This window comes from Sinohyriopsis cumingii, chromosome 10 (assembly GCF_028554795.1).
Source record: "Sinohyriopsis cumingii isolate HCF-2022 chromosome 10, ASM2855479v2, whole genome shotgun sequence".
NCBI lineage: Eukaryota > Metazoa > Mollusca > Bivalvia > Unionida > Unionidae > Sinohyriopsis > Sinohyriopsis cumingii.
Window position 1 is genome coordinate 71,060,278 of NC_142970.1, and position 25,556 is coordinate 71,085,833.

At 37.3% G+C, this 25,556-nt stretch overlaps 1 protein-coding gene across 2 annotated transcripts; it reads right to left on the reverse strand.

Moving 5' to 3' along the window:
• Positions 1-5,673: 5,673 nt before the first annotated feature.
• LOC149790371 (uncharacterized) lies at positions 5,674-23,655 on the reverse strand. 2 transcript variants are annotated; one of them, XM_089972421.1, is made up of 4 exons: positions 23,524-23,655; positions 15,652-15,843; positions 12,733-12,802; positions 5,674-7,269 (listed from the first exon to the last, which is right to left on the reverse strand). In XM_089972421.1, exons 2-4 carry the CDS (start codon positions 15,748-15,750, stop codon positions 6,920-6,922), a joined length of 519 nt encoding a protein of 172 aa, XP_089828547.1. In that variant the 5' UTR covers positions 15,751-15,843; positions 23,524-23,655; the 3' UTR covers positions 5,674-6,919. The 2 variants fall into 2 exon arrangements, with proteins under 2 accessions (XP_089828547.1, XP_089828548.1); XM_089972422.1 differs by lacking the exon at positions 23,524-23,655 and having other exon boundaries at positions 15,652-15,923.
• Between the last annotated feature and the right edge of the window lie 1,901 nt (positions 23,656-25,556).

Sequence of the window (25,556 nt, forward strand, 5' to 3'; positions counted from 1 at the left end):
AAAGGATCGACCCCTCCGTGTTCCATGAACAGTTCTCGAAATTTTCCACAGCAACGTCGTAAAATGTCCACGTCGGAACGACAATACTTTAGCATTTCTTCCTGAAAGTCGAAAGGGTCCGAGGCGTGAGCCTGGTACCAAGCGTAGAAAGCTTCTCGTTGTTCGGTACGCATGTTGTCGGGGTCGTAATAGTGAGCCTCAGGCAAATGGGGTAGAACGGCGTGTTGATTGGCTTCCGTATTGAAAAAGTGTGGAAAGTACCCTTTAGCCATTTCTGTCATTCCAAACGTTTTAGGCATTCGGCTCAAAGGCATGTCCAAGTAACTCATCGAATCTTTAAACTGCACTTGTCCCACTTGCATGAAAATGATTTTGGCTCCGTTCAAAATCACTTTAGGACGTTCGGTGCCTTGTTCCGTATAGTATCTGAGAAGAAACTGTCCATCGTATCCGGAGAAATTGTGAGCCATCACCGTGGCATGACGATGACAATCTCCGTAACGTTCGATGTCCTCTTGGCTCCACGTCTTGTCGATGGGGTCTAAGACCCATTGGTCAAAATCGGCTAGCGTGTTCGGTCCCCGAAAGATTTTTTCACGTCCTCCAGGAATCTTGCTGCAGTGAGGGCAATGACTGAAGATAGGTTCTTGAATGCACTTCTCGCACGCTCGATGAGCCACGCAAAAATTAGGAATGTGAATGCCGGTCTCTTGCATGCATTCGAAATCGAAAAAGATGAAATTGCCTTTCTTCTTGTGACCGTCCTCTTTCTCTGGTGGGGGTTGGTATTTTTGCACGTAGCATTGATGTTCCAAGTCTACGATGTGGTGACAAATGTGACATTTTTTCTTTCCTGAACATACGTGTGCCTTGGCATTATTGGTACGTATGCCTTGTCCACACGTAGGGCACAATCTCAGCAGTTGACAAGCACATTTCTGCTGTGAACCTTGCGTCTTCAAATGTTGTTGGTAACAGGTAGGGCTGACAAACGTGCGCAGACAAGTTGAACAAGGCACTGGTCCTTCGCTCAGACAGGGTGGAGAGGCCAAACATCCTGGGCATTTCATTCCACAATGCTTGTGTTGCTCTCGATTGTTATAACCATAGTCACATTTCTCACAATAATAACCGTATCCCAGGAATCCAGTAATACTGGTAATGGTATCGAAATGTTCATCGTGATAATAGACATGAATGTATTTTCCGTCCTTAAATTCTTGGCCTCGAAACAACAGAGTTCCACGCATTTCTTGAGGGTGCACTTTCAAGGTGTAGCGTGGAGCTAGGGCATCTTGCAATTTTTGCATCTCAGGAATGCCACAGGGTGTGTCTTTGGACAGTCCGGCTTGTTGTAACAGGAGTTCTGCTTCGTTTCGTTGTGTGGCTCGATCGCATCGTTGAATAGTTTTCCAGGTTCTTTTCCATTCTACCGTGTCGTTCTTGTTGGCATAGGTTCGTCCCACCACGATGGCACGGGCTAAACACATCTGGTCTTGAGGGTTGTTAATTCGGACGAGACTCTTTTTGGTGTTGCGAAGGTCGTCCACCAATAACATCTTTTTGCGTCCTGTCCCTTGAGGAGGAGAGACGTGAGCCATTTTCAGTGTGGCTTTACCATCGGTGATGTCAAACTGGTCATTAGATTGTTGTACGTGTTGAATCTTGTCCATGACTTTGGAAGGGGTTAGTTCTGCGGGTCTGCTAAACTCGATCCAAACAGGGGATTTCAAACCGTCGTGATCTATGGATAGTGTCAAGCGATCGTCTTCTTTGGTTTGACATTGTCGCTTGAGTGCGGTGAGCAAAGAATCCCACATCTCGGTGATGAACCCTTCTGCTTTCTCCAAGGGTACGTCGGACTTGAAATCTTTAAACTTCACCGTGTAGGTGTAAGCCGTGGTTCTAAATTTTCTAGAGGAGCGCTTTTCCGTCTCTCGAATGGAATAGTATTTTTCAGGATTGACTAAGGGTGGTGAACTTGGTTTAGAGGTTTCAAATTCTGGTTCACTCATGTCCTCTTCAAAATCACTGGCATGAATTTGTGCCAAGATTTCGGCCCTGGTACGAGGCGATAGATCACGTTTCTGCCTCTTACTTTCTTCTTCTTTCTTCTCAAATGAATGGGATCGTTTCATCTTGAGTGCAAAACGTCAAATGACTCAAGTTTAAACACCATAGACTAATTTATAGTCATGGCAAACCAGCGCATATAAAAAGGGTGTGTGTCTTGTCCTTTCACTATTCATTTCACTCTCAAGCCGAGCACAACGATGGAAGAGACTACCCAGATGGAACGTTTCGTCAGAGCTTTGCGAGGGGTCATTAGAAAATTCTCTTCAGACCAGCCGACGGACTACTCTCCTTCCTTTCGAGATAAAAGTCAAGATACTTGCTATATCTGTCAGAAGAAAGGGCATTGGTCTTCAAAATGTCCAGACCGTCAAAAAAGAAAAAAAAAACAGGGGCTAAAAAAGACAAAAGTCAAGATACCTGTTATTATTGTAAAGAAAAAGGACATTGGTCTCCAGATTGCCCAAAAAAGAAACAAGAGGAGTCAGAAGAAAAGAAGGATTCTTCAGAAGAAGAGAGGGATTCTTCGGAAGAAGAGAGGGATTCTTCGAAAGAAGAGAGGGATTCTTCAGAGGAAGAAGAGGAAGAAAGAAGACAATTCTATTTAAAAGAAGCAAAGAAACAGGAGAAGAAAAGAAGAAGGGAAGAAAATGAGGAAAAAACGGTGAAGAAATTCAAAAAACAGAGAGACTAAACAAGGAGACAGAAGAAGTCAATGAACTTTTTATTAAAGTGTTCTGTGGTGAATTGTGAATTGGATTGTAACAATGGATAAAAGAATAAATGAATGATATAAGGTAAGTGTCTTTGAGTTTTGATTTTAAAATAAGAAGCTACACTCACGCACTCATACACAGACACGTACTATAAGGGTAAAATGGGTGGGTTTTTTTTGTTGATTTTTGAATTATTGGCAAATTGAAATTGTATTTCTTTTCGAGAAATGTGGGTGGCCCTGAAAAGGGCCTTTTTTCTTTATGGTGTAGGAGTGAGTTTAACCAATCAACTTTAACTGCCTTAAGCTTTTGCCACGGCCAAGGCCTACTTCTGATGATTGGGTTGAAATCACTAAGGGTGGTACGATAGGCTTAGTCACAGGGTTGGCGTGTTTAGCTCGGGAAGGTCGTATTCTCTTCGGTCGTGATAAAGAAGTCTGATACATTTGTTCCAGACTTCTTAACTCCGCTAAAATGTCCAACAGTACCGTAGCCATTTGATTTTCACACTCTTGTTTCTTTGCTGCTACTTCTTCTTGCTGTTGTTGCTGTTGTTTTTTTCTTACCTCTTCTTGTTGCTGTTGCTGTTGCTGTAGGAGAAAAGCTTGTTCCGCTTCCTTTTGTCGTTGCATAAATTTCTCCAATTCTTCTTTCTGTCTCTGTCTAAAATTCTCCACTTGCGGTAATGAAGAAGGTAACGAAGGTTCCGGAACAAATTCTTGCGAGGTAAGAAAATCCACAAAATCCCAATGTACCTCTTCTGAAAGTAAGTACGGGTTCCCTTGGGCAGTCTCCCCTGCTGGTGCACCCCAATGGATCGTTTTCTGAGTTTCCGTCATGTTGAATCACTGTCGCATAGATTGACTGCATTCAAGCGCTAACGAATCTATATAGACCACGTGACGTCACAGACTGCTCTCTTCGGATTGGATGCGAGCTGACTGAATTTTGTAACGCGTGTTCGGATTGGTGAATGAATTCAATCCGTTTCAATCCTTCCTGTACCTATAAATAAGCGCAGTTCACTGCATTGATTCACCTATTCTCGTCGCTTCAAGATGTGGACCACAGTTGAGTCATCCACCCTTGTGTCTTCCATGATGTTTAGGACGGACATGCTCGTGTATGTCGGGTCCAAGTGGACTGTTGTTGATAGGACAGATACTAGTCTATGGATGAGGAGAGTTTACATAGAAAGACAAGGATGTCTCTAGAGGGTACTTGTGTATGGACCGGCAGTTAGAAGGAGTTTAAGAAGAAGAAGATGTGACAGACGCCATCTATGTTAATATTAATATTAACATAAACCCAAAGGCCCTTTTCAGGTCCAGCCATATTTCTCGAAAAGAGATAGCCTTTCAATTGCCTACCCCCTTTTTTAAATTTAAATTTAAATTTAAAAAAAAACTTTTTTTTTAAAAAAAAAATCCCATATTCAATTCCCCTTGTCCCTAGACAAACCCAAACTCTATTCCCATGTTAATTTCCCCTTGTCGCTAGACAGACCCACACTATAGTTCCATGTTAAATTCCCCTTGTCGCTAGAGTGACCCACGATTTATTCCTCATGTTAATTCCCTTTGTCGCTAATCTGACCCACGATTTTTCTCCATGTTAAATTTCCATTGTCGCTAATCGTTCCCAGGGGGGGTCTGTAATCCTAATTCCCATTGTCGCTAATGTATCCCACTTAACTACTGACAAATACTGGACCTGTTAAAGCAACCTATGCTGATATAAATATTCATTCACGATACGAAGTGGTAACAAGATGTTCCAAATATCTACTGTGGCAGCCCTACTGGACATCAAATCTGCACTATTTTTTGTTTAGAACTAACTAGACATCACGTAAAGTCTTCTAGCGAAAACACCATGTCAACAAGACTTTCATTCAGAAAAGTAGTGACAAAGATTTTAAGGATGGCCGCTGTGGAAGCCATAATGGACCTCACATAGGCACCATTTTCATTTCGGACCTACTAAAGACTCATGCCAATATAATTTTCAATTAAGCAGGAATAGTTATAACAAGATTTTCAAGATTTTCAAGATTGCTGCTATATTGCACGTGAGATATGCGCTATGTTCATTTATAATTAACTAAACACCATAATAACTCATTTAGTGAAATCCACACGTTGATATGACCATCCAAAGAATGAGTAGCAATGACTTCATTTTCCAGATGACCACTGTGTGCCGGCCACATTGGATATCAGTACAGTATCATTTTAAATTTAAGCAACTAAATCGTCATGGAAGCCTTTTGGTGAAAACACAACGTCAATATCGCTTTCTGTTAGATGGAATTGTAACAAAAGATTTCCATGATGGCTGTTGTGGTGGCCATGTTGGATATCGGATCTGCGTCATTTTCTTTTAGACATAAACATACATAATAAGGAGTCTTTTACTGGAAATGCCAAGTTAATATGACCATCTCTTCAGGACGAATAGCGATTAAAAAAATTTTAAAGATGACGGTAATACTGGATGTCTGAGCAGGCCAAGTATCATTTAGGACCAACTCCACCATGGAATAAATGTGCACATGAAGATTCATTGCAATCCTCCAGGTAGTTTTGGAGGAATGGCGATAACATAATTGTGCAAATCAACGGACTAAAGACAATTACCATAAGCTTTCTAGTTTATGACCAGTAGAGCTAATAAATATTAGTCAAGTAATTCGATAATATTTAAATTATGAACTTTGAATTATTAAATGTCCTAGAATATTGCCATTTATTCTGTACAATAACCGTATTCGGCACGAGCATATGTATGCATGTATGGAGAGAGAGAGAGAGAGAGAAGTATTCTGTGTAGACAACAGGACTTTTGTCCTGCAGGCAATAAACCAGATACTTGTAATAACACATTCTAAATGAAGCTCTTTATTTTGATAAATATTTTTTCGTAATTACAAAAGCAGAAAACCAATGAATAGAGGAAACTTGGAAACATAAATTTTCCATCGTTCTTTGATCTCTCTGAAACTAATCAAGTGTAAAAGATCTATTCTCAGATTTACGAAATACACCATTTCTGTGTGTGAATCAATACTGGAGAATTGCATGGGCATTCTGAACAATTGTGATCATCGCACAGTCAAACAACACAAACAATTTTACTGTCTGTCCGTACAGATTACTGGAAATATTTATACACTGCCGAAAATAGAAAGAAACTCAAGTCATCAATTGACCTCAGTTCTTAATCGATTGCACGTTCACTTTATTATATTACTTCAGAAGTAACTCTCCACTCCTGAGAATTTTTTATTTATTTATTACTACATAATTCAGGTTGAGATGTATTGACAAGGAAAATTTATAATCACACGTCCATTCATGGAAGTTGATTTTTGGCCCTTGTCCGTGCATATCCTCTACACTTATGATACATCCACCGGGAACGCCGATTTCCATGTGCTGTACAGAATGTTAACTTTAAGGGATTGTTTATATGTTTTGAAAAAAACATGACACCAAGAGCTCCGTGGAAATAATAGTAGCTCTTAGTAGGTCAAAAAAATAAATTGAACTGCTATGTAGACCATTTATGACAAACACCCGTCATTCGGACAAGTAACCTGCATTTGTCAGAGCTGATGCAAAAATGTAAATGCTTATACATGATCTGCTTAGGTTGCACGTCGAAAGACTGATTTACTACACTGTGGTCTTGAAACAAATTCGGTTAAGCATTTACCTGTAATCAACATGTATGCTTTCTTCAAAATCAGTTTGGAATTTACACGATGAGCATGTTTTATCCCCCTGTTGTTTACAATCCATCGAAATGACATTTACCAGGTAATACCAATATGTTTTATACGTTCTGTGTACAAAGTAAAACGCTGACATCATTTGTTGTCACGGATGCGTCAGCAGGGTTATTGATTTTGTCGCTGGCTGCGCCCAGTGCAATCACGTACACATCAACATTAATAGTGTCACAACTTTCATGTCCTATAAACACAAGAACATTTATATAGTGCATTTTACAAATATACAACAACACAAAACGAGTAAAATTATTTCTTTTACGGTAATATAGGTTGTCTATTGTTTTATGTCAATTTCAATCAAATTCGTACAGTCTCTTTAAAACTGTGTTTTAATTTAACATGGGTTTGGTAGCCCTGAAAAATACACGGCACGGCTGTGTGGTTGACCTGAACTTTCTTCCATGTAAAATACTGCTCTGCCATGGTTGTCATTGAATCTTTGAAAATAACTTCTGTATCCTAATCGGTGCATTCGGATTCGTACGTCGGTAAAATACAAACTCTCGGGTATATGACTCAGGCTCACAGTTGCCGGTTTTGATGACGCCACTTCCGCTGTGATAGTTTCATGAAGCTGTTTCACAAGTGCATGCTGAGAAATGTCTTTGAAGTTCACGTCTTCATAGTTCAAGTGTAAACGGCTACTTGCTTGTTCAATCCTGATATCCTTCACCTGCACTTTCTCTGTGTAATAGACAAGATAATTTCAAGAACATGTAAACCATACGAAAGTGACATATAATTAAAAAAATAAAAAAATTAAAAAAGATAAAAAAGATGAAAAAAAGCCAGCTAGGGTCAGTACCTTCAAACCTTGCTCAAAACATGGCTGTGAATCAATCCTGCATAGTATGTCTTTGACCTTGATAGTTTTGTCAACACCGGCATGTCTGACCTTGATCGTCTTGTCAACAGCGGTATGTTTAACCTTGATCTTCTTTGTCAACACTGGTATATGAGGATATGACGCAGAATTTCAAACCAATATGTTTCATTATCTACGAATCTGATTCCAGAGTCCACAGTGACCAAACTTGTCGAAGAGGAACTAGTATTGTCTTTCTAGAAATATGTACCAAAACATGAACGTAATATATTAAATTCTACAGAAAATATAGGTAAATTAAACCTTGCATGTTATCACTATTGTACAATCTTCCATGTACGTGACCTTGACTCCAGGTCCAGATACTGAGCGTCTGAAACACTGAATGAATTCATTTTGCTATTAATAAGACATCCTGAGTAAGAACAGAGCCTATCGAATAAGTGAAGGAAACATAGCAAATGAAATAATTTAAATAAAACTTTAAAGCAAATCTTTCATATATTTTACAACGGTATCAGGGTCAAATAGGTGAACGATTGTGTTGCGAAATGAATTATCTACGCTTTGTTTTGAAACAATCCAAACCTAACTCGAATATTTTTAGGGATTACAACATTATTCATGCAGAACAAATCAAATTCTAAACAAAATTGTTGACATCAGCGATGTCTCCTTCGTCAGAAAAGTGATTACAATCTTTGATTTTCGTTTCCATTCTACTTAAGCTGGCTCGAAAATTAATTTTATTTTCGTGCGTAGACCAGATTTAGTGTTCTGATATTGGGGTGTACAAAACAACCAACTGCCACAACATTTTTAGGTCCCTTCCAACCATGTAATAAAACAATCTGTTAGCTTCTCTTTCTCAATACCAGTATTTACTTTTACCTAACAGAGAAACACACACACACACACACACACACACAGACTCTTCTCTCTAAATATCGAAGCATTATTTTAATATTGTGGATATCGTGCCTTACTGGTTTGAACATTGTTGATAAAGCGGCAACCGAGTATGCATTGATCAACAAATGATAGAGCAAGAGAGACATCTATTTCCTAATACATATTGTGTAGTCTAAATTGTACCCGGATAATTCATTCTCTTTACTAACAATAACCGAAACATTAATTAAAAAAATGTTATTTGTGTGTGCCTGCTCGTTTGGAGCTTTGATGGTTTAAGCTGCTTTGTTTCTGTGTCGTTTGGTGACTTATCCAGTTAGATTCATTTCTTTCCTTATATTAGAACAAACATATGTATATGTACCAAACAGATCGGAAAGTCCTATCAAAGATAAATATGAAGTAAATCAGATATGTGGAACATATTTGTTATGTCTATTGTGCCAATTTAGGGCGAGATATAAACAACGTAACATCGATATACAACTCTTGCACACAAAAAGACATATATAAGACGGATGAAATCAATAAGGATTCTCCAGCCCCTGGGAAGGTCAAAAACAAATAGAAACGCACTTAGTACAATCATGGATGCCCGCACGTAAGGGCACAGGGTTGGGGTCACTTGCCACCCCACTCCGATTTCACCTCTAAACATGTTTTGGCCTACATTAGCACAATTTAATGGCCGACCTCCACATGTTTGCCACCCCCACCCACCCACCCCCCAAAAAATTAATTCTGCTGGCGTCCCTAAAGACAGTTTGTTATGAAAGGCGTCAATGTATTGATACGATGTGTTAATATTAATTACAACAACTACCAGAACATTCCTTTGGTCATATTATACATGTGTATCGGTGTAGTCGTACAATTCTATAAGCATCCTGTTTTAATGTTTCGTGAAAATGGAATAATTATTTAAAAGCTATCAAGGTTTGGTTGTAGAGAACATATGAAATAAATCTACTTTTCATCTCTTAAATATTCATTATCATTATTTATTTTACGTATGGAAGGGCCTTGAAGTTTCACCCCATAACTATTATCTACACAGTTATTGATTTTTAATACTTCGTGATCTGTTGTTGTTTGCCGTATATGTACTTTCATTTTTTTCTTCAATTTTAGGTCTGGCGAGGAATGAACTAAGAAAGAATAGCAGGACAATTACATTTATTTTCAGAACGCTAGTATATAAGGATTATGAGAGCAGTCTTGACAAACGACCTAGATTATCTGCAACTTTTTTTCTTAATTTGACATTTTACCTCACAGTGACCTATACGTGTATTTTGGATTTTTAACGTAGCTTTAAAAAAAAATTCCCCCAGTCATATCGCTACGATGTCTGCAGTGTGGCAGTTTATAGTGAAATCTAGCACTGGGGCATCATGCCGCAGACACCTGGCATCATGTCCCACCCAGTCACATTATCCTGACACCAGACCAACCAGTCCTAACACTAACCTCTTAAGGCACCTAACGAGGCAGCTGTTAGTACCAATTTTGTTAAAGTCTTTGGTATGACTCGGCCAGGATTCAAACCGCGACCTCCCGCATCCGAGGCGGACGCTCTAACCATTAGCCACCGGAGTTTTCCACCAGGGCCTGTAGCCAAGCATTACTTCTTCCAAATGGTTTCGTGTTTTCTACCTAACAGTTCAGTTTTGCTGCTACTTGGTCTAAATTGGCACGCGGTATCATGGACCTGTATCTAGTAAATCAAATATCCGGATTAGCTAGTATGTGACGTCATTAGCACTAGAGTGATGTCATTGCCATATGAGCCAGTTAGGAAAGTCCCCCCCCCCCCACTGAAAAATATTGGTTAGTAGATTTACATCGGTGCATATATGCAAAAAAATTACAGAGCTTATACCATTATGATGTATTTCAGCTCTACAGTTTCGCACCCATGCAGGGTTTGATTTGTAAGGAAATGAAATTCCCAGGTTTTCCTCATTGATTATCCTGGTTATCTAAAACAGACCTAATCTATTTTGAGTATTGTTAAAATAATTATAAGTTTGTTTATTTTGCTGCATGATTTATGTGTGTAATTTAATACACAGCTTGGACATACTTCTAAAACAAGACTACTAACTCTGCTTGGTGATTTTAGTTTCCTGGACATCAAATGTAAATTGGAAGAATAAAACCAGCCGATAATGTTTATTATTTTACTTTTTCAAAAATATATTTTATAATTCTTTCAGAAGTCGGTAATGTCTAAATTTACCGTATTTTAATCATTGGCAAAGGTAGTGTACCTTGGATTAGTTTAGGCTCATTTTTCCAGCACAAGGGAGTTTCAGCCATTTTATCAGCTGTCTGCTTTAGATCACGTAGTTTCTATAACGTCCACATTTAAAGAAATTGTAATCACATTGTACGAAAGTAGCATAGAGGTATGATAACAATCTCTCCATGATGCATGTTGCCAATGCAAACAGCTCCACCTTATACTGGTCCTAATTTATGATGTCCATGCTGACTATACAACTGTACCGTAGTTATATGTCCTTTCAAGAGCACTTTAAGCGTCACGCAATTTCTAGCAAATTTTGGAGATTTATTGGTGATGTACAAACGGAGGGTATAAACTTCACAAGTTCGGTGTTTTTCAAAACCGATCAATTATATTTAGGCATTATGGAACTGAGGAACATATGCAATATTTACTAACTTCCGAAACTGACGAATTTAGCAACATGTGAAACTAGGCACCTCCGAAACTGAAGAGCTTAACAATGTAAAAACTACGCCACTCTGAAATTGAAGCTTTGACAACAGATGCTCCAATACGCATTTGAAATTTCACCTTGTGCAAAAACAAACACGTTTAACACTGTTTGTGTACGAAGAATTTAACTTAGTTTACATAACCACCTAGAGATATATTCATCAGAATGACCAATGCAAACAAAATGATGGAATCGAGACGAGTATTTGGAACTATTTTGTTAATCTTAACATAGGTACGTGAAATCCAAGTTGGTCGGCGTAGGGATAATATCCAAAATAGAACAGTGAATCGCCAGATAACCGAGTGGTTTATTTAGCGGCCATGGCGCAGAGTGACGGAGGGAATTGCAGTAGGCCTACTCCCTGCTCAAGTGTGGTGAAACAAATATTACTAGGCAAGAAGTGTGTCTACATAAGATGGATGCCCCATCGCAATGCCGGAAATGACGTAAACAGTCTTTAATCTCGACGTGACGGATATTCATCAAGAAAGTCCTCTCTATTCTGAGATTTTTAAAAGTTATCTTTTCATGGCAAAATACTACAGATAGAAATTTCATGCACTGATTTGGTTTTGTATAAAGGTACTTTTTAACGAGAACTAGTTCTTCCTGTTTTTATTCCCTTGTGGTGAATGTGAGAGGTCATAATGTGTTACCTATGTCCATCTTTTCTTCTGTCCATTCAACCATATGTCTGGACGTCCGCCCATACATTGATTGTGTTAAGATCATTTACATTAACATATTTCCAGTTTAAGCACAAGATACGGTTGAAGTGAACCAACCCGATTATTCAAATAACTGACCAATCAATACTTTTCTTCAAATTATTTTTCATTCTCAGGAACCTGATTTGCCAACTCAGTAAGAAAAATAAAACAACTCAGGTCAAATGCATATTAACATCAGAATTCATGCGATGCTATGAAGAAGCGGAATTTGTGTCAAGGTGAGCAAATGAACAGAACTCGGTCACTTGCAGTATTTCCGATATTTCTCGGGGAAAATAAAAATCACGGGTTATGCCACAAGCATCGCTGGGATTTACCGAGATTTTGTGATTAGAATTCATTAACCTAAATACTTTAGCAAGAACAGAATAACCCTTATATAACCCTTATTGCAACATGATATCAGACAGGCAATACAGCTGGATGAGTGGTGCACATCTGTATCTGTGTGTAGTGATTTGGATTTTTAACGTAGCTTTAAAAAAAAAATATCAGTCATATTGCTACGATGTCTGCAGTGTGACAGTTTATAGTGATGTCTGGCACTGGGGCATCATGCCGCAGACATGTAGCATGATGTCCCACCCAGTCACATTATCCTGACACCAGGCCGACCAGTCCTAACACTCGCCTCTTAATGCTGAGCGCCAAGCGAGGCAGCTGTTAGTATCATTTATATGTCTTTGGTAAGACTCGGCAGGGTATCGAACCCACGACCTCCCGCATCCGAGGCGGACGCTCTGGCCACTAGGCCACCGGAGTGGTCCATCTGTATCTGTGTGTGTGTGTGTGTGTGTGAGAGAGAGAGAGAGAGATAAAAAGAGATTAATTGTTCACAAGCTAGAATAGACCATGTTCTTAGACTAATATACGAGGCGTGCTGGTTATGAGAAATAGTTTGCCTTAATTCACAGCTAGCACAACTCACCTTGGCCGACTTTGTACTCCGTTTGAAATTCACCAGGAAGATCATTCTCCGAGTCCTTACCCCCTCCAATCTGAAAATAAAAAATATTACATACATATGTATTAATTACAGAACAATCAGAAGAAAATTGATATGGCTGTTAAGTAGTTGCATGGGGCTCTGTGAGGCCATGATAGTTATATAGAAGCTCAAACGTTTACATAGGTGGGCCGCTCTGGGAACAAGGAGAAATCTTGTGTTAAAAGTTTTCTGTAGGTTTACATTAGTGGACCACTTTGGAGACAAGGCAAATTTAAACAAAAATATTATCTTGTCCAAAGACTGCCTTATAAACTGATTTCAGATGGCTAACTCTGTGTATATGGGAAAAACGTAATGATGCAATTGTGTATCTATAATCCAACAAACAGCGCCCCCACTATCAAGCACCTGCTTTTGTATTATAATACAGCATCCGATTTTTTAATTACTATCCAAACAAATATCTCTACTATCCTACGAACTGGGTAGGACTGTTTATGCACATAATTTCACACGAACATACAGATATACTATCAGGCACAATGATACGAAGCGTAACATGATAAACTGATATACCCTTACTCAAATATCATCACGCAGAAGTGAGAATGGGTTTTAAGGTCTTCTTGTAAACAACTGGTATGACTCTAGGTCTTAAACCATGTAACACAAGGATGCGAAGACAAAAGGTTTAGTAAAATCAATGAACAATTTATTTTGTTCTTATTTAAAAAGTGAAAATTGAAGAGGCACTTAGAGTATTGTGAATCAAAACCCAAATAATCCTAAATGTCCTAACAAAAGTAATAAAGTATAGAATGTTTCCAATAAATTCCAAGTCTTCAATGTCCTGATGTACCAAATAACTCTTGAATGTCCTGATGTACTTAGTCTAAAATTTCCCGATGTAACAACTAACTCTTGAATGACACAATCCAGAATGTATTTAAATGAATTTATGAAAATTCCAAAGTAATATATCAATCCACAGCCAATGAGCACTTAGTAATTCCAATGAATAATTTAAACAAATAATTCCTATTGAATTATATCTGAATACAACTATAAACAAGGATAAGAAATGGATTCCAGATGGAGATTTTAAGATAGGAAAGAAAATATATAGTTAGTATAGTAGGTTCTTGAGGATCATAAGTTGTAAGTCAATGAATATCTTAATAATAATAATAATAATAATAATAATAATATACTTTCTTCAGTAATTCAGTAAACCGGCCCATATTACGCAATACAATACAAGTAAATATAATGTATGCCAGGATTTAAAGGAGTTAAATATGGTATTATGCATGAGTATACATACATAATTTCCAATAATCGGTGCATTATTTTATAATGATATTACTACCACTAAATATTTTACTCAACATTCGTATGAGTTGACAAATATTGTCTAAGACAGAAAGCCGTATTGATGTAGTAAGAAAGATTTTTTATAATTAATATAATACTATGACGTATCAGGGATACACATTTTTCTGCAGACGGATAGAGATAATAAACTGCATTAAAGTATTTCTGCCTTGATTGATCATAAGCTGGACAAACAAAAACAAAATGTAATTCTTCTACCAAATAAACATTATGTTTCCGGTATAGTTCACAATACGTATTATTTCTCTCAATCCTGCTATATGGGCCCCGAGTGGCCGAGTGGTCTAAAGCGCTCTCCGTTACGGATCACTGCCATCTCACCTCTGTCTGCGTGGGTTCGAGTCTAGGATTCGGCCAATGTGGGTATGTGAGAAAGCTTGCCAGTAGCTTCTCGTGGTTTAGTCGTTCTTCCCGGTGTTTTCCCGGGTTCTTCTTCCACCATTAATACTGGCCGCCATGTATCCTATCGTGTGCTGAAAAATGGCGTTAAACCCCACAAGACGAACAACAACAACAACAATCCTGCTGTACCTACCTGTCTCTATTTTCAGCGCATGCGCTGAGCATCTATTTTTTTTTTATAAACAAACACTAAGGAATGAAGTGTGAAGAGTAGCATGCCGATTTATTCCTGGGTTTTCTTTACTTTTACCTTTTTTTTTTTTACATCAAGCTTTCGCAAGAATTTAAAGCAGTAACTTTAGAATATTTTCGGATATTGTAGTCGATTTATCCGATCCAAATTCATAATATTTCATATGAATCTAATAATTCACGCAGAAGTATTTGATAAAAGCTAACTTTCCTTAAATCATACCTTGCATATATATTGCATACTTGTATTATACCCTTCAAATACTGCATACTTACATAAGACCATTTCAATACTGCATACTTACATAAGACCATTCAAATACTGCATACTTGCATAAAGCCATTCAAATACTGCCTACTTACATTAGGCCATTCAAATACTGCATACTTGCATAAAGCCATTCAAATACTGCATACTTGCATAAAGCCATTCAAATACTGCATACTTACATAAAGCCATTCAAATACTGCATTCTTACATTAGGCCATTAAAATACTGCATACTTGCATAAAGCCATTCAAATACTGCATATTTGCATAAAGCCATTCAAATACTGCATATTTGCATAAAACCATTCAAATACTGCATACTTGCATAAAGCCATTCAAATACTGCATACTTACATAAAGCCATTCAAATACACTTGCATAAAGCCATTCAAATACTGCATACTTACATAAGACCATTTCAATACTGCATAATTACATAAGACCATTCAAATATGGCATGCTTTCATAAAGCCATTCAAATACTGCATACTTGCATAAAGCCATTCAAATACTGCATACTTACATAAGACCATTCAAATACTGCACACTTGCATAAAGCCATTCAAATACTGCATACTTACATAAGACCATTTAAATACTGCACACTTGCATAAAGCCATTCAAATACTGCATACTTACATTAGGCCATTGTCTTGATGTTGACACTGACACGTATCTTTCTCTTTGTGCAGCTTGTCTGCCTATTCTTATAACAGCTCTTCCGACGTTTCTCAACATTTTCAAATGTTCTCGATTCAAGGAAATGTTTCTTTACAAATATCCCAGTTCACTTGTCTCCCTGTGGCGCACTAAGAATTTTCGTTCTGTTTGCTGTATTGTATAAATAGGTCTTTGTAAACAGTGCTCGATCAATGGTAATGACGTAGGCAGACTTGCAAGTGTACCTGATTACCTCACGTAATGTTGCGCGCGCGCGCGCAAGAGAGAGAGAGAGAGAGAGTCAGTGCTGGAGTGTTAACTTGATAAAGATTGTATTAATGACCTGAGAGACAAACCAGCCATCCCGTACATATTACGATAAATGAAAAAAGATTTTAATTTTGGATTCACCTTTACTGTGAGATTTCACTGAACTGTTGCGGATTTGTGTACGGTTATGCGACTTATGATTTTAACCGAACAACAAAATTACAAATAATAATAATAATAATAATAATAATATAGTAAAAGAGTATCCCCCCCCCCAAAAAAAAAAAGAAAGAAAAGGTTTCACTAGATAATTAAAGGGTATGTATAAATAATCAGGATTATGAATGCATGGATTTATATATGCATGTATTTTTTATTTTATGTATTTGTTATAATCCAAGAAACTAAAAGGACTTTACTTTGATACGAAATACATAACATCTAAAAACATTCCCTTTACCCCCCATTTTCACACAGATTCCCTGTGGCGCGCCCCTGGATAAAAGTTGCGTGGCCTGGATCAAAAACATGCAGACGTGGCAAAGATACCGTTTATTTTTCTTCGTGCACGTGATTTACAACACGTTGTACATTCTATTTTTGAAATGCCATCGAGAGACGACTCACGATCAACACAAGTCCTATCTGAACTGCGCAAAGTAGTATAGACTTAGAGCGCTCTGTTGCACTAAGGAGTGTGTGTGTGTGTGTGTGTGTGTGTGTGTGTGATATGGATTTTTAACGTAGCTTGGAAAAAAAATGCAGTCATATCGCTATGATGTCTGCATTGTGGCAGTTTATAGTGAGATCTAGCAACGGGCCATCATGCCGAAGACATTTAGCATCATGTCCCACCCAGTCACATTATCCTGACACCAGAGCGACCAGTCCTAAAACTCACCTCTTAATGATGAGCGCCTAGCGAGGCAGCTGTTAGAATCATTTTTTTTCAAATAAGTCTTTGGTATGACTCGGCCGGAGTTCAAACCCACGACCTCCCGCATCAGAGGCGGACGCCCTAACCACTAGGCCATCATGAACGGTCCTGTCGCACTTAAGATTGTTCTTTCTGTGAAAACGGTACTTACAAATGCTTTAAAAATTGCTTCTTAACAAACAAAACCTTGAGTGGGGCCCAAACTTTCACAGTTCATACAACGCACTATCCAGTTCATTAAGTGTTAAATTAAATGATCAGTGTAAATGTCGTCTTTCGAAAATTTGAAGAGAAAGAGAAAATAAAACAAATTCATTTTAAAATGTATGTATAATAGTCATATCTTGTCATCTATAAATTGTTGCATGCATTTAATCAATTTTGATATCATCTCTTGTTAGTTTTATGTTTGGACTTGATATGTTAATCGATTCTTTTACAATTTCAGCGAGGTTGTGGTACAGCGATTTAATAATTTCCAGTTGTTTTCTTCAACTCTCTTTCATCTTTGAGAAAGCTTGCCAGTAGCTTCTCGTGGGTCGGTGGTTCTTTACGGGGTTTTCCGGGTTCTTCCTCCACCATTAATACTGGCCGCCATGTATAGCCTATCGTGCTGAAAAATGGCGTTAAACCCCACAACAACAACAACAATCATCTTTGAGATCTTCCACGTCATCTACTGAGTTTAACTGAGTTTAACAGTGAACGAAACAGTACGTCCATATTTGTAGAAAGAAGCTTGGGAAACCTTAAACGGGTGTGTTTTAAGTTGCATGCTGGGCAAAGATGTAAATTATTCACAAGATTAAATTATAGTCATTTTTCTTTTACACTCAGAAGTCAAGGTCATTGCTACTCAGCATGACAATTTAATTACCAATCTTCAAATTAATTCCGTCAATATCACTGCAGATTCTTTGCAAAGTATTTGCTTTGTTTATTTTTCCAAAACAGCAGTGTTTTACCAGTGATCAGCCTTTCTATATGGGATGGGCCGCCCCATGCTGCCTCATCAGTTGTTTCAACTTGTTTTTCTATTCCGTTTCTTTTGTATTGGATGTTTTTCACTTTCGTGAGTTGTCCCACAGGGTGAACATGCATTTAAAAATAATTTCTTTGGATATCCAAAGGAGTTAATATGGTAAATGAAGCTCTCTCATGATTCAATATCTATTCCTGGGATACCAAAATTTAAAAAGAAATCACATATTCCTGTCCATGTGAAGTTCCGAGACGTTCGAAATGAACAAAAAATAGTTCGTAATGTCTTTTTGATGTCGTTGATTGAAGCTGTGCCACTCCAACTGAGCTTTTAGCAACCGTAACAATATTTATATCCTTATTGCTTTGAGATTTTTTTATTACTTAGAGACACAACTTTAAATAGCAATGATAGAATTGTTAAGGTTATCATACAAAAGTCTCTAATCATCAAAAGCTGGAAACAACACTTTTTCTTTCATTTTGATGGTAAACATATTATGATTAAAAGACATACGAGAGTTCAACGCGAGAGTTTAAAGGCCTTCGAGAGTTCATTTCTTGATAAATTTCTTCGTGACTGAATAAATACTCATTGCACATATTGTTCAGGTTTTTTTATTATGATTTTGCCATTCTTTCTGAACCAACATAATTTTTATCTAAACCTTCAAGACTCTTTTACTGGTGTGTCGTTTCACTAAGCTTTGAAAACGGAAAGTATCCTTATGTTTACAAGTGGTAAACTGAACAAGCTGTCCTTAGATCACGTGTGTCATAAAGCGCAAGCCATACCAGATTTGTAAAATCGTACTAACAGCTGCTTCGCTGTGTGTGTGTGTGTGTGTGTGTGTGTGCGTGTGTGTGCGTGCGTGTGTGCGTATGTATGTATGTATGTATGTATGTGAAAATATATATTTCCGACCATTCCAAGCGATGCGTGATTGTATGTGCCTACCTGCAGCAACAAAAACGAGGACTTTGTGAGCTAGAATATGTAAACAGAAACTGCCTTACATTTTAGACAGAAATTAATCTTTGATAAAGTTATCTGACCTGACACCGTTCTTGTCTCTGAAGTTATTTTCCCTTACTTCATTGAAAACAACAATAAACCTGCTGCGATGCATTGCTGAATCGGACTAGTTTTCAGACAGGGTCAAATTGTTTACAAAATTACAAAAATGTAATTTAATGCGACAAATTAGGTCAGTCCAATCTTAACGCTTTCTTAAGTCAAGTATCTTTTCCTGTCTGTCGCAAAGGAATCGTACATAAATAGCCCATGTACTTGTCAGCAGATGCATGTAAAGAGGGAATACAATATTTAATTAGAATAAAATGATGATGTCATGTTCATTTCGAATATCAACACTAAGAATCACAGAACTTGAATTTTTAAATAAAGCTAAATATAAAATTTATAATTTAATGTGTGTGTGTGTGTGTGTGTTTAACGTAGCTTTAACAATTTGAGCCATATCACTACGATGTCTGCAGTGTGGCAGTTTATAGTTATGTCTAGCACTGGGGCATAATGACGCAGACATGTGGCATCATGTCCCACCCAGTCATATTATACTGATACTTGGGTGACCAGTCCTAACACAAACCTCTTAATGCTTAGCGCCATGCTAGGCAGCTGCTAGTACCATTTTTACAAGTCTTTGATATGACTCGGCCGGGGTTCGAATCAACGATTTTACACATCCGAGGCAACGCTCTAACCATTAGCTAGCAGCCGGGGCGGTCAGTTTTATATGTACATGTCAGTTGCATTTACAGTTTAACATTTCTATTATTTAAGGATTACTTGTAAGCTGGTTGATTCTGAATCCATGTATTGTCCTCAGAATGTTATCACCATCATCATTATCCTTATCATCTTCATCATCGTCATTATCTTTTTCCTTCTTCTTTTTGTTCTTGTTCTTCTTCATCATCATCTTCTTCCTCTTCTTCTTTTTCTTCTTCTTCTTCTTCTTCTTCTTCTTCTTATTATTATTATTATTATTATTATTTTAAAATAAAATATATCAAACTAACGGCAAGGAAGCCTTGGCGATAAGAAAAGAAGACAAATACGTCATGATTCATTTTCACGGAAATATTTACACATATACTAGACCAGGATAATAAAATAATAAAACCCAAAATAAATACATTTAATCAACTTTGTAGTTCGTTATTGTGCTACGTGTAGTGTTGATAAGCTTTGTATTTCACTATTGTGACACAAGTGGTATTGATAAATATTGTAGGTCGTTATTGTGGTACGTGTAGTGTTGATCAACTTTGTAGTTCATTATTGTGTTACGTGTAGTGTTGATAAAAAAATTTGGTTCGTTATTGTGATGCACGTAGTGTTGATAAACTTTGAAGTTCGTTATTGTGGTACGCGTAGTGTCCATAAAGGATGTAGTTCGTTATTGTGGTACGCGTATTGTTGATAAACGTTGTAGTACGTTACTGTGATACATTTATTGTTGATAAATTTTGTAGTTCGTTTTTGTGATACATGTAGTGTTGATAAACTTTGTATTTCATTATTGTGTTAGGTGCAGTGTTGATAAACATTTTAGTTCATTATTCTGGTACGTGTAGTGTTGATCAACGTTGTAGTTCGTTATTGTGGTACGCGTAGTGTTGATAATTGTTGTAGTTCGGTATTGTGGTACGTTTAGTGTTGATAAACGTTGTAGTACGTTATTGTGACACATTTATTGTTGATAAACTTTGTAGTTCATTATTGTGTTACGTGTAGTGTTGATAAACATTTTAGTTCGTTATTGTGGTACGCGTAGTGTTCATAAATTCTATAGTTCGTTATTGTGGTACGTGTAGTGTTGATCAACGTTGTAGTTCGTTATTGTGATATATGTAGTGTTGATAAACTTTGTAGTTCATTATTGTGGTACGCGTAGTGTTCATAAAGGCTGTAGTTCGTTATTGTGGTACGTGTAGTGTTGATAAACGTTGTAGTACGTTTTTGAGATACGTTTATTGTTGATAAATTTTGTAGTTCGTTATTGTGATACATGTAGTGTTGATAAACTTTGTAGTTCGTTATTGTGGTACGCGTAGTGTTCATAAATTCTATAGTTCGTTATTGTGGTACGTGTAGTGTTGATCAACGTTGTAGTTCGTTATTGTGATACATGTAGTGTTGATAAACTTTGTAGTTCGTTATTGTGGTATTCGTAGTGTTCATAAATTCTATAGTTCGTTATTGTGGTACGTGTAGTGTTGATAAACTTTGTAGTTCATTATTGTGTTACGTGTAGTGTGGAGAACATTTTTAGTTCATTATTGTGTTACGTGCAGTGTTGATCAACGTTGTGGTTCATTATTGTGGTACGTGTAGTGTTGATAAATTTTGTAGTTCGTTATTGTGTTACGTGTAGTGTTGATAAGCTTTGAAGGTCGTTATTGTCGTACGTGTAGTGTTGATATACGTTGTATGTCGTTATTTTGGTACGTGTAGTGTTGGTAAATGTTGTAGTTCGTTATTGTGGTACGTGTAGTGTTGATAAACTTTGTAATTTGTTATTGTGATAAATGTAGTGTTGATAACGTTATAGTTCGTTATTTTGATACAGGTAATGTTGATAAACTTTGAAGTTCGTTATTGTGGTACGTGTAGTGTTGATAAACGTTGTAGGTCGTTATTTTGATATATCTAGTATTGATAAACTTTGAAGTTCGTTATTGTGGTACATGTAGTGTTGATTCAAAATTTTAGTTTGTTATTGTGATATATGTAGTGTTGATAAACATGTTAGCTCGCTGAGTAGTTCGTGTGGTGTTGATAAACATTTTAGTTCGAGATCCAGGTCAGATTTCAGCAGCGATGTACTTTCGTCTCGTCTGTCAGTGAATTAAAAACACGACAAATGATATGCTCGCGATTTTTGAGAAAATAAAGTATATTCCTATAGATTTCTTGCAGGTATATCTCGATGAAAGGTCGTTCAAGTTTGCTAGGCCGGCTAGAAAGCGGCTACCCTATGCCGATAACAAATGGTGTCGGCCAATTCCAACTTTTTGATAGGCAATGGACTCTGACCCTACACCCCAACCTAAATGTCCAAATATCAAAAATGGGGTGGCAGGGGTCAGAGGAAACTCGGACTAGCCCTGCGTTTGCAAAGGCCGCTGCTGTTGGTAAACCTTTGATTACTAATTCGACGCACTACCAACTGTGCAACCGCAGCTTTCTGTCGCACTACCAGTAGTTCATCGTTAGTTGCAGCGCTTTTGAGTGAAACGATGTATTAGGGAAAGAATGCATATCTTATCTCTCTACTCGAAAAACTTCTCTCTTCTGTGCAAATGGAAAACGTAATAGGAACTTCGTGTTTTCAGTCAATACACAAACTACATGGAATGCAGACATTGGTTTTTGGGTGCGGCCCGAGCAGTCAAATTCATAATTAATACATACGTAAGACCGTATTAACACACCTCGTCCAGCAATGCTGCCCACGCAGTTTGTATGCAAGAATGCTGAATAAACAAGATATGAATGGCAGTTGCTGTTAGAAAATGAGAGTGGGACATCTGGAAAATTTCTTTGTGTATTCCAAGCGCCTCGGCTGATCACCAATATTCACCAGTCTTACTTTTATCTAATGCAAGCTTGTTCTTCACACACTCGCATTAAAAACGCGGTTATGCCTCTTTTCATTTCCTCTAGAGATCAATTTGTGCGCCACGTGCGAATGTTGTTGCTATTAGATAGTCACTAACGGAATTTGTATCGCACCACTACTTAGCACACCGGAAAAAGATCGGAATTACGAGCGACTTCACTGACTGAATTAAGGGTTGGCTCCTGTTAAGTTTAAACTGAATATTTGAACGTCGTTTAAACCTAACATTTCGATTATTTCAAAGAACGGTTGACGTCAGATACCTTTTCATTTTAAATCATTCATTTCATTCCGAAGGTCGGTTAGATTGGAAGAATGCTGAAATTTATAGGAGACATTGGGACTTTAAAATTATGCTCTGGCAACGATTGAAATGCTGGGGCTAAGGGTCCACACTGAGAGATCCGTCCGGTAGACCCCTCGCCTGCTTCTTCACGACCCATTTCCGACAAACACACACACACACACACACATGATGTTTCTTGATCCGTTCTACAACGTACGTTATTTATATTACACATAGGCTTAACAGGATAGGTTGGTGGGTGTGGTATAGCCAAATATCACGTGTAAGTGAAAAATTATAAATAAATTACTTTAAAAATGCCATTTAAATGTTCAGGGACGGTCTGTTCTCGAAAATGCGTTCATATGAGCTAAATATAGGCAATTAGATATCGCATTTTCCAAGCAACATATTACGGCCTTGATATAGTATTGAGCAATTGCAATGTAACCATCTTACTGCATGAAGACTAAACAAGATGCAACAAGAGTTACATTTATTCATATACACTAGGCCTTGCGTGCGATGCACGTGCCAAACATCACGGAAACATATAAAGTGGGCTGCCATATTGGCCTTCTTGCAACCAACCCCTGTCACTTGACTGAAAGTCACATTACACTCATACTTAACTTGTAACTCTACAAATTTACAAATGTGGTCGGTATATAATAGTGAAGATAATTCCTAAACATTAATGACATAAATACTATAATATGACTTACTTGCTTGCAGACAATTTACTTTTTTTGTCTCTCTTCTTTCACCGCATGTAGTTCTCTCAATAATAATCCGCCTAAGTTTCTGTCGTCGGGTATCATCAGTCCTTCGTTCTTAACACCCCTCTAAAGATAATGAAAAATACTTGCCATTAGCTACTTATCCTAAGCAAAAGTTATATGTATGCATAATATATATTGTAGTTGGTTGTGGTATGTGTTTCCGTTAGTGTGTGATAAGGCACTTCCTGCTAAACAAGAGCGTGATTCAATTAATGAAAATGACAAATTGTAACAAAATTACAAACTAATCAGGTACGATATACGAGCACTTGCATATATTAGAAGAAGGTAGTCCATTCTGTTCTGCCGGATATTACCAAAGTAAATAATTTAGGTGGCGCTCTGTAGTTTCATATTTTACATGGGTTATGTATACTTCAAAGAACCTTTAAATCCATTTATTTTTGGTGTATGATTGATGGGTGCAAAATGGATTATAGAGTATACAACTTGGCCTTACTCCAGATGTACACTTTCAAAAAAGTGCTTGCTACACTTTGTCATTTTCACTTCCTGAACTTCAGAGGTAAATTGTATAAAAAAAGAGCCGATAACATTTTTTTTACATTTTATATATCTGGTAATTCATTCATTGCACTTTCAGAAGCTGTTATTGTCTAGTCTGGCAAAATTCATTTTCCTTATTTTAATAGCTACTATGGATAGTGTACTTTAAACTAATTCAGGCTGGTCTTTTAGCACAAAGGAGCAGTCATTTTAGTTAGTAGTGTGCTTAGATCATGTACAATTTCCAAAAGTACAATATCCAAAGAAATATCATCCACATTATATTAATGTAGCATAGAGGTATGCCAACATTCTCTCCACTGTGCATGTTTTAAATGCAAACAACTTCACCTTATATACGTCACTCTCTCAAAGTACATAATAACTGGTGAGCGCCCCCTTTGCGCAACATGCTCAGTGATGATTCATAAGATGTGCACCATGCGCTTTTTCTACAGTGGATTATACGATGTGTCGAATAGGCCATGTACATGGAAAGAGTTTACACTTATCTGTACAATTATTTATATACATATAAATAGTGATTTAGTGACAGTTTTCTCTGTTCATGGTAAATATTTATATTGTTTTGTGTGAGACATTTGAACACTGGGTAAATTAGTTTTATCAATCTGCTGTGTAATCATTAGAATAAACAAAGAGTACTTTAAAATCAGGATGCAAGTAGGAAGCTTAATGTAGCAGATGGTGAACATAAAGGGGAAATACTAGAACAAAGTCTAACATTTTGTACCTTTTGCCTTGAAACCATTACTAGGATACGAAGAAAGTGGTTAGATATTCAAACTCAAGATTCATTATTTAACAAAACTTTAGAAAACTGAATTACCAAGAGTGATGATAATAGATGAATAGATGTACAGCATGTCCAGAGAGGCATATGAACTGATAATAGGAAATATTTTAAACGGCTCATTTTGGGGATCATTATAATATTCTGGGCTCAAAATTATGTTATTATTATTATTATTATTATTATTATTAAAATACACGGAGAATTGTTTCATTGTCTTCATCATAAATTGTTGTTTATGGCCAATAAAGGCCGTCGTACCTTTTTTGGAACTACTGTCAAGGTTGTTCAGTGTAATGGTGCGAAAGTTTTGGAGATGTTTTGTCGCAGCACATTTTGTCGTATTCAACTGACACGTAAGCATGAAGATTGATATATGGGCCAGGCTCGCAATAAATTGGTAGTTGCGATGGTTGAAAGTATGATTAGATTTTAATTAGGACCTGCTAAGATAACGGTCCTACATATATGTCAAAGTATGGTTATGTGGAGGAAATGAAAAAACAGACAAGCCGCAGACACATTTTGGGAAGTTTTGGGTCATTTGAAATATATGTCATACAATGATATTCTCCAGACTAGCTATTCATACAGGCGCAGAGAGAGAGAGAGAGAGAGAGAGAGAGAGAGAGTTAATATGTTTCGCACATTATGA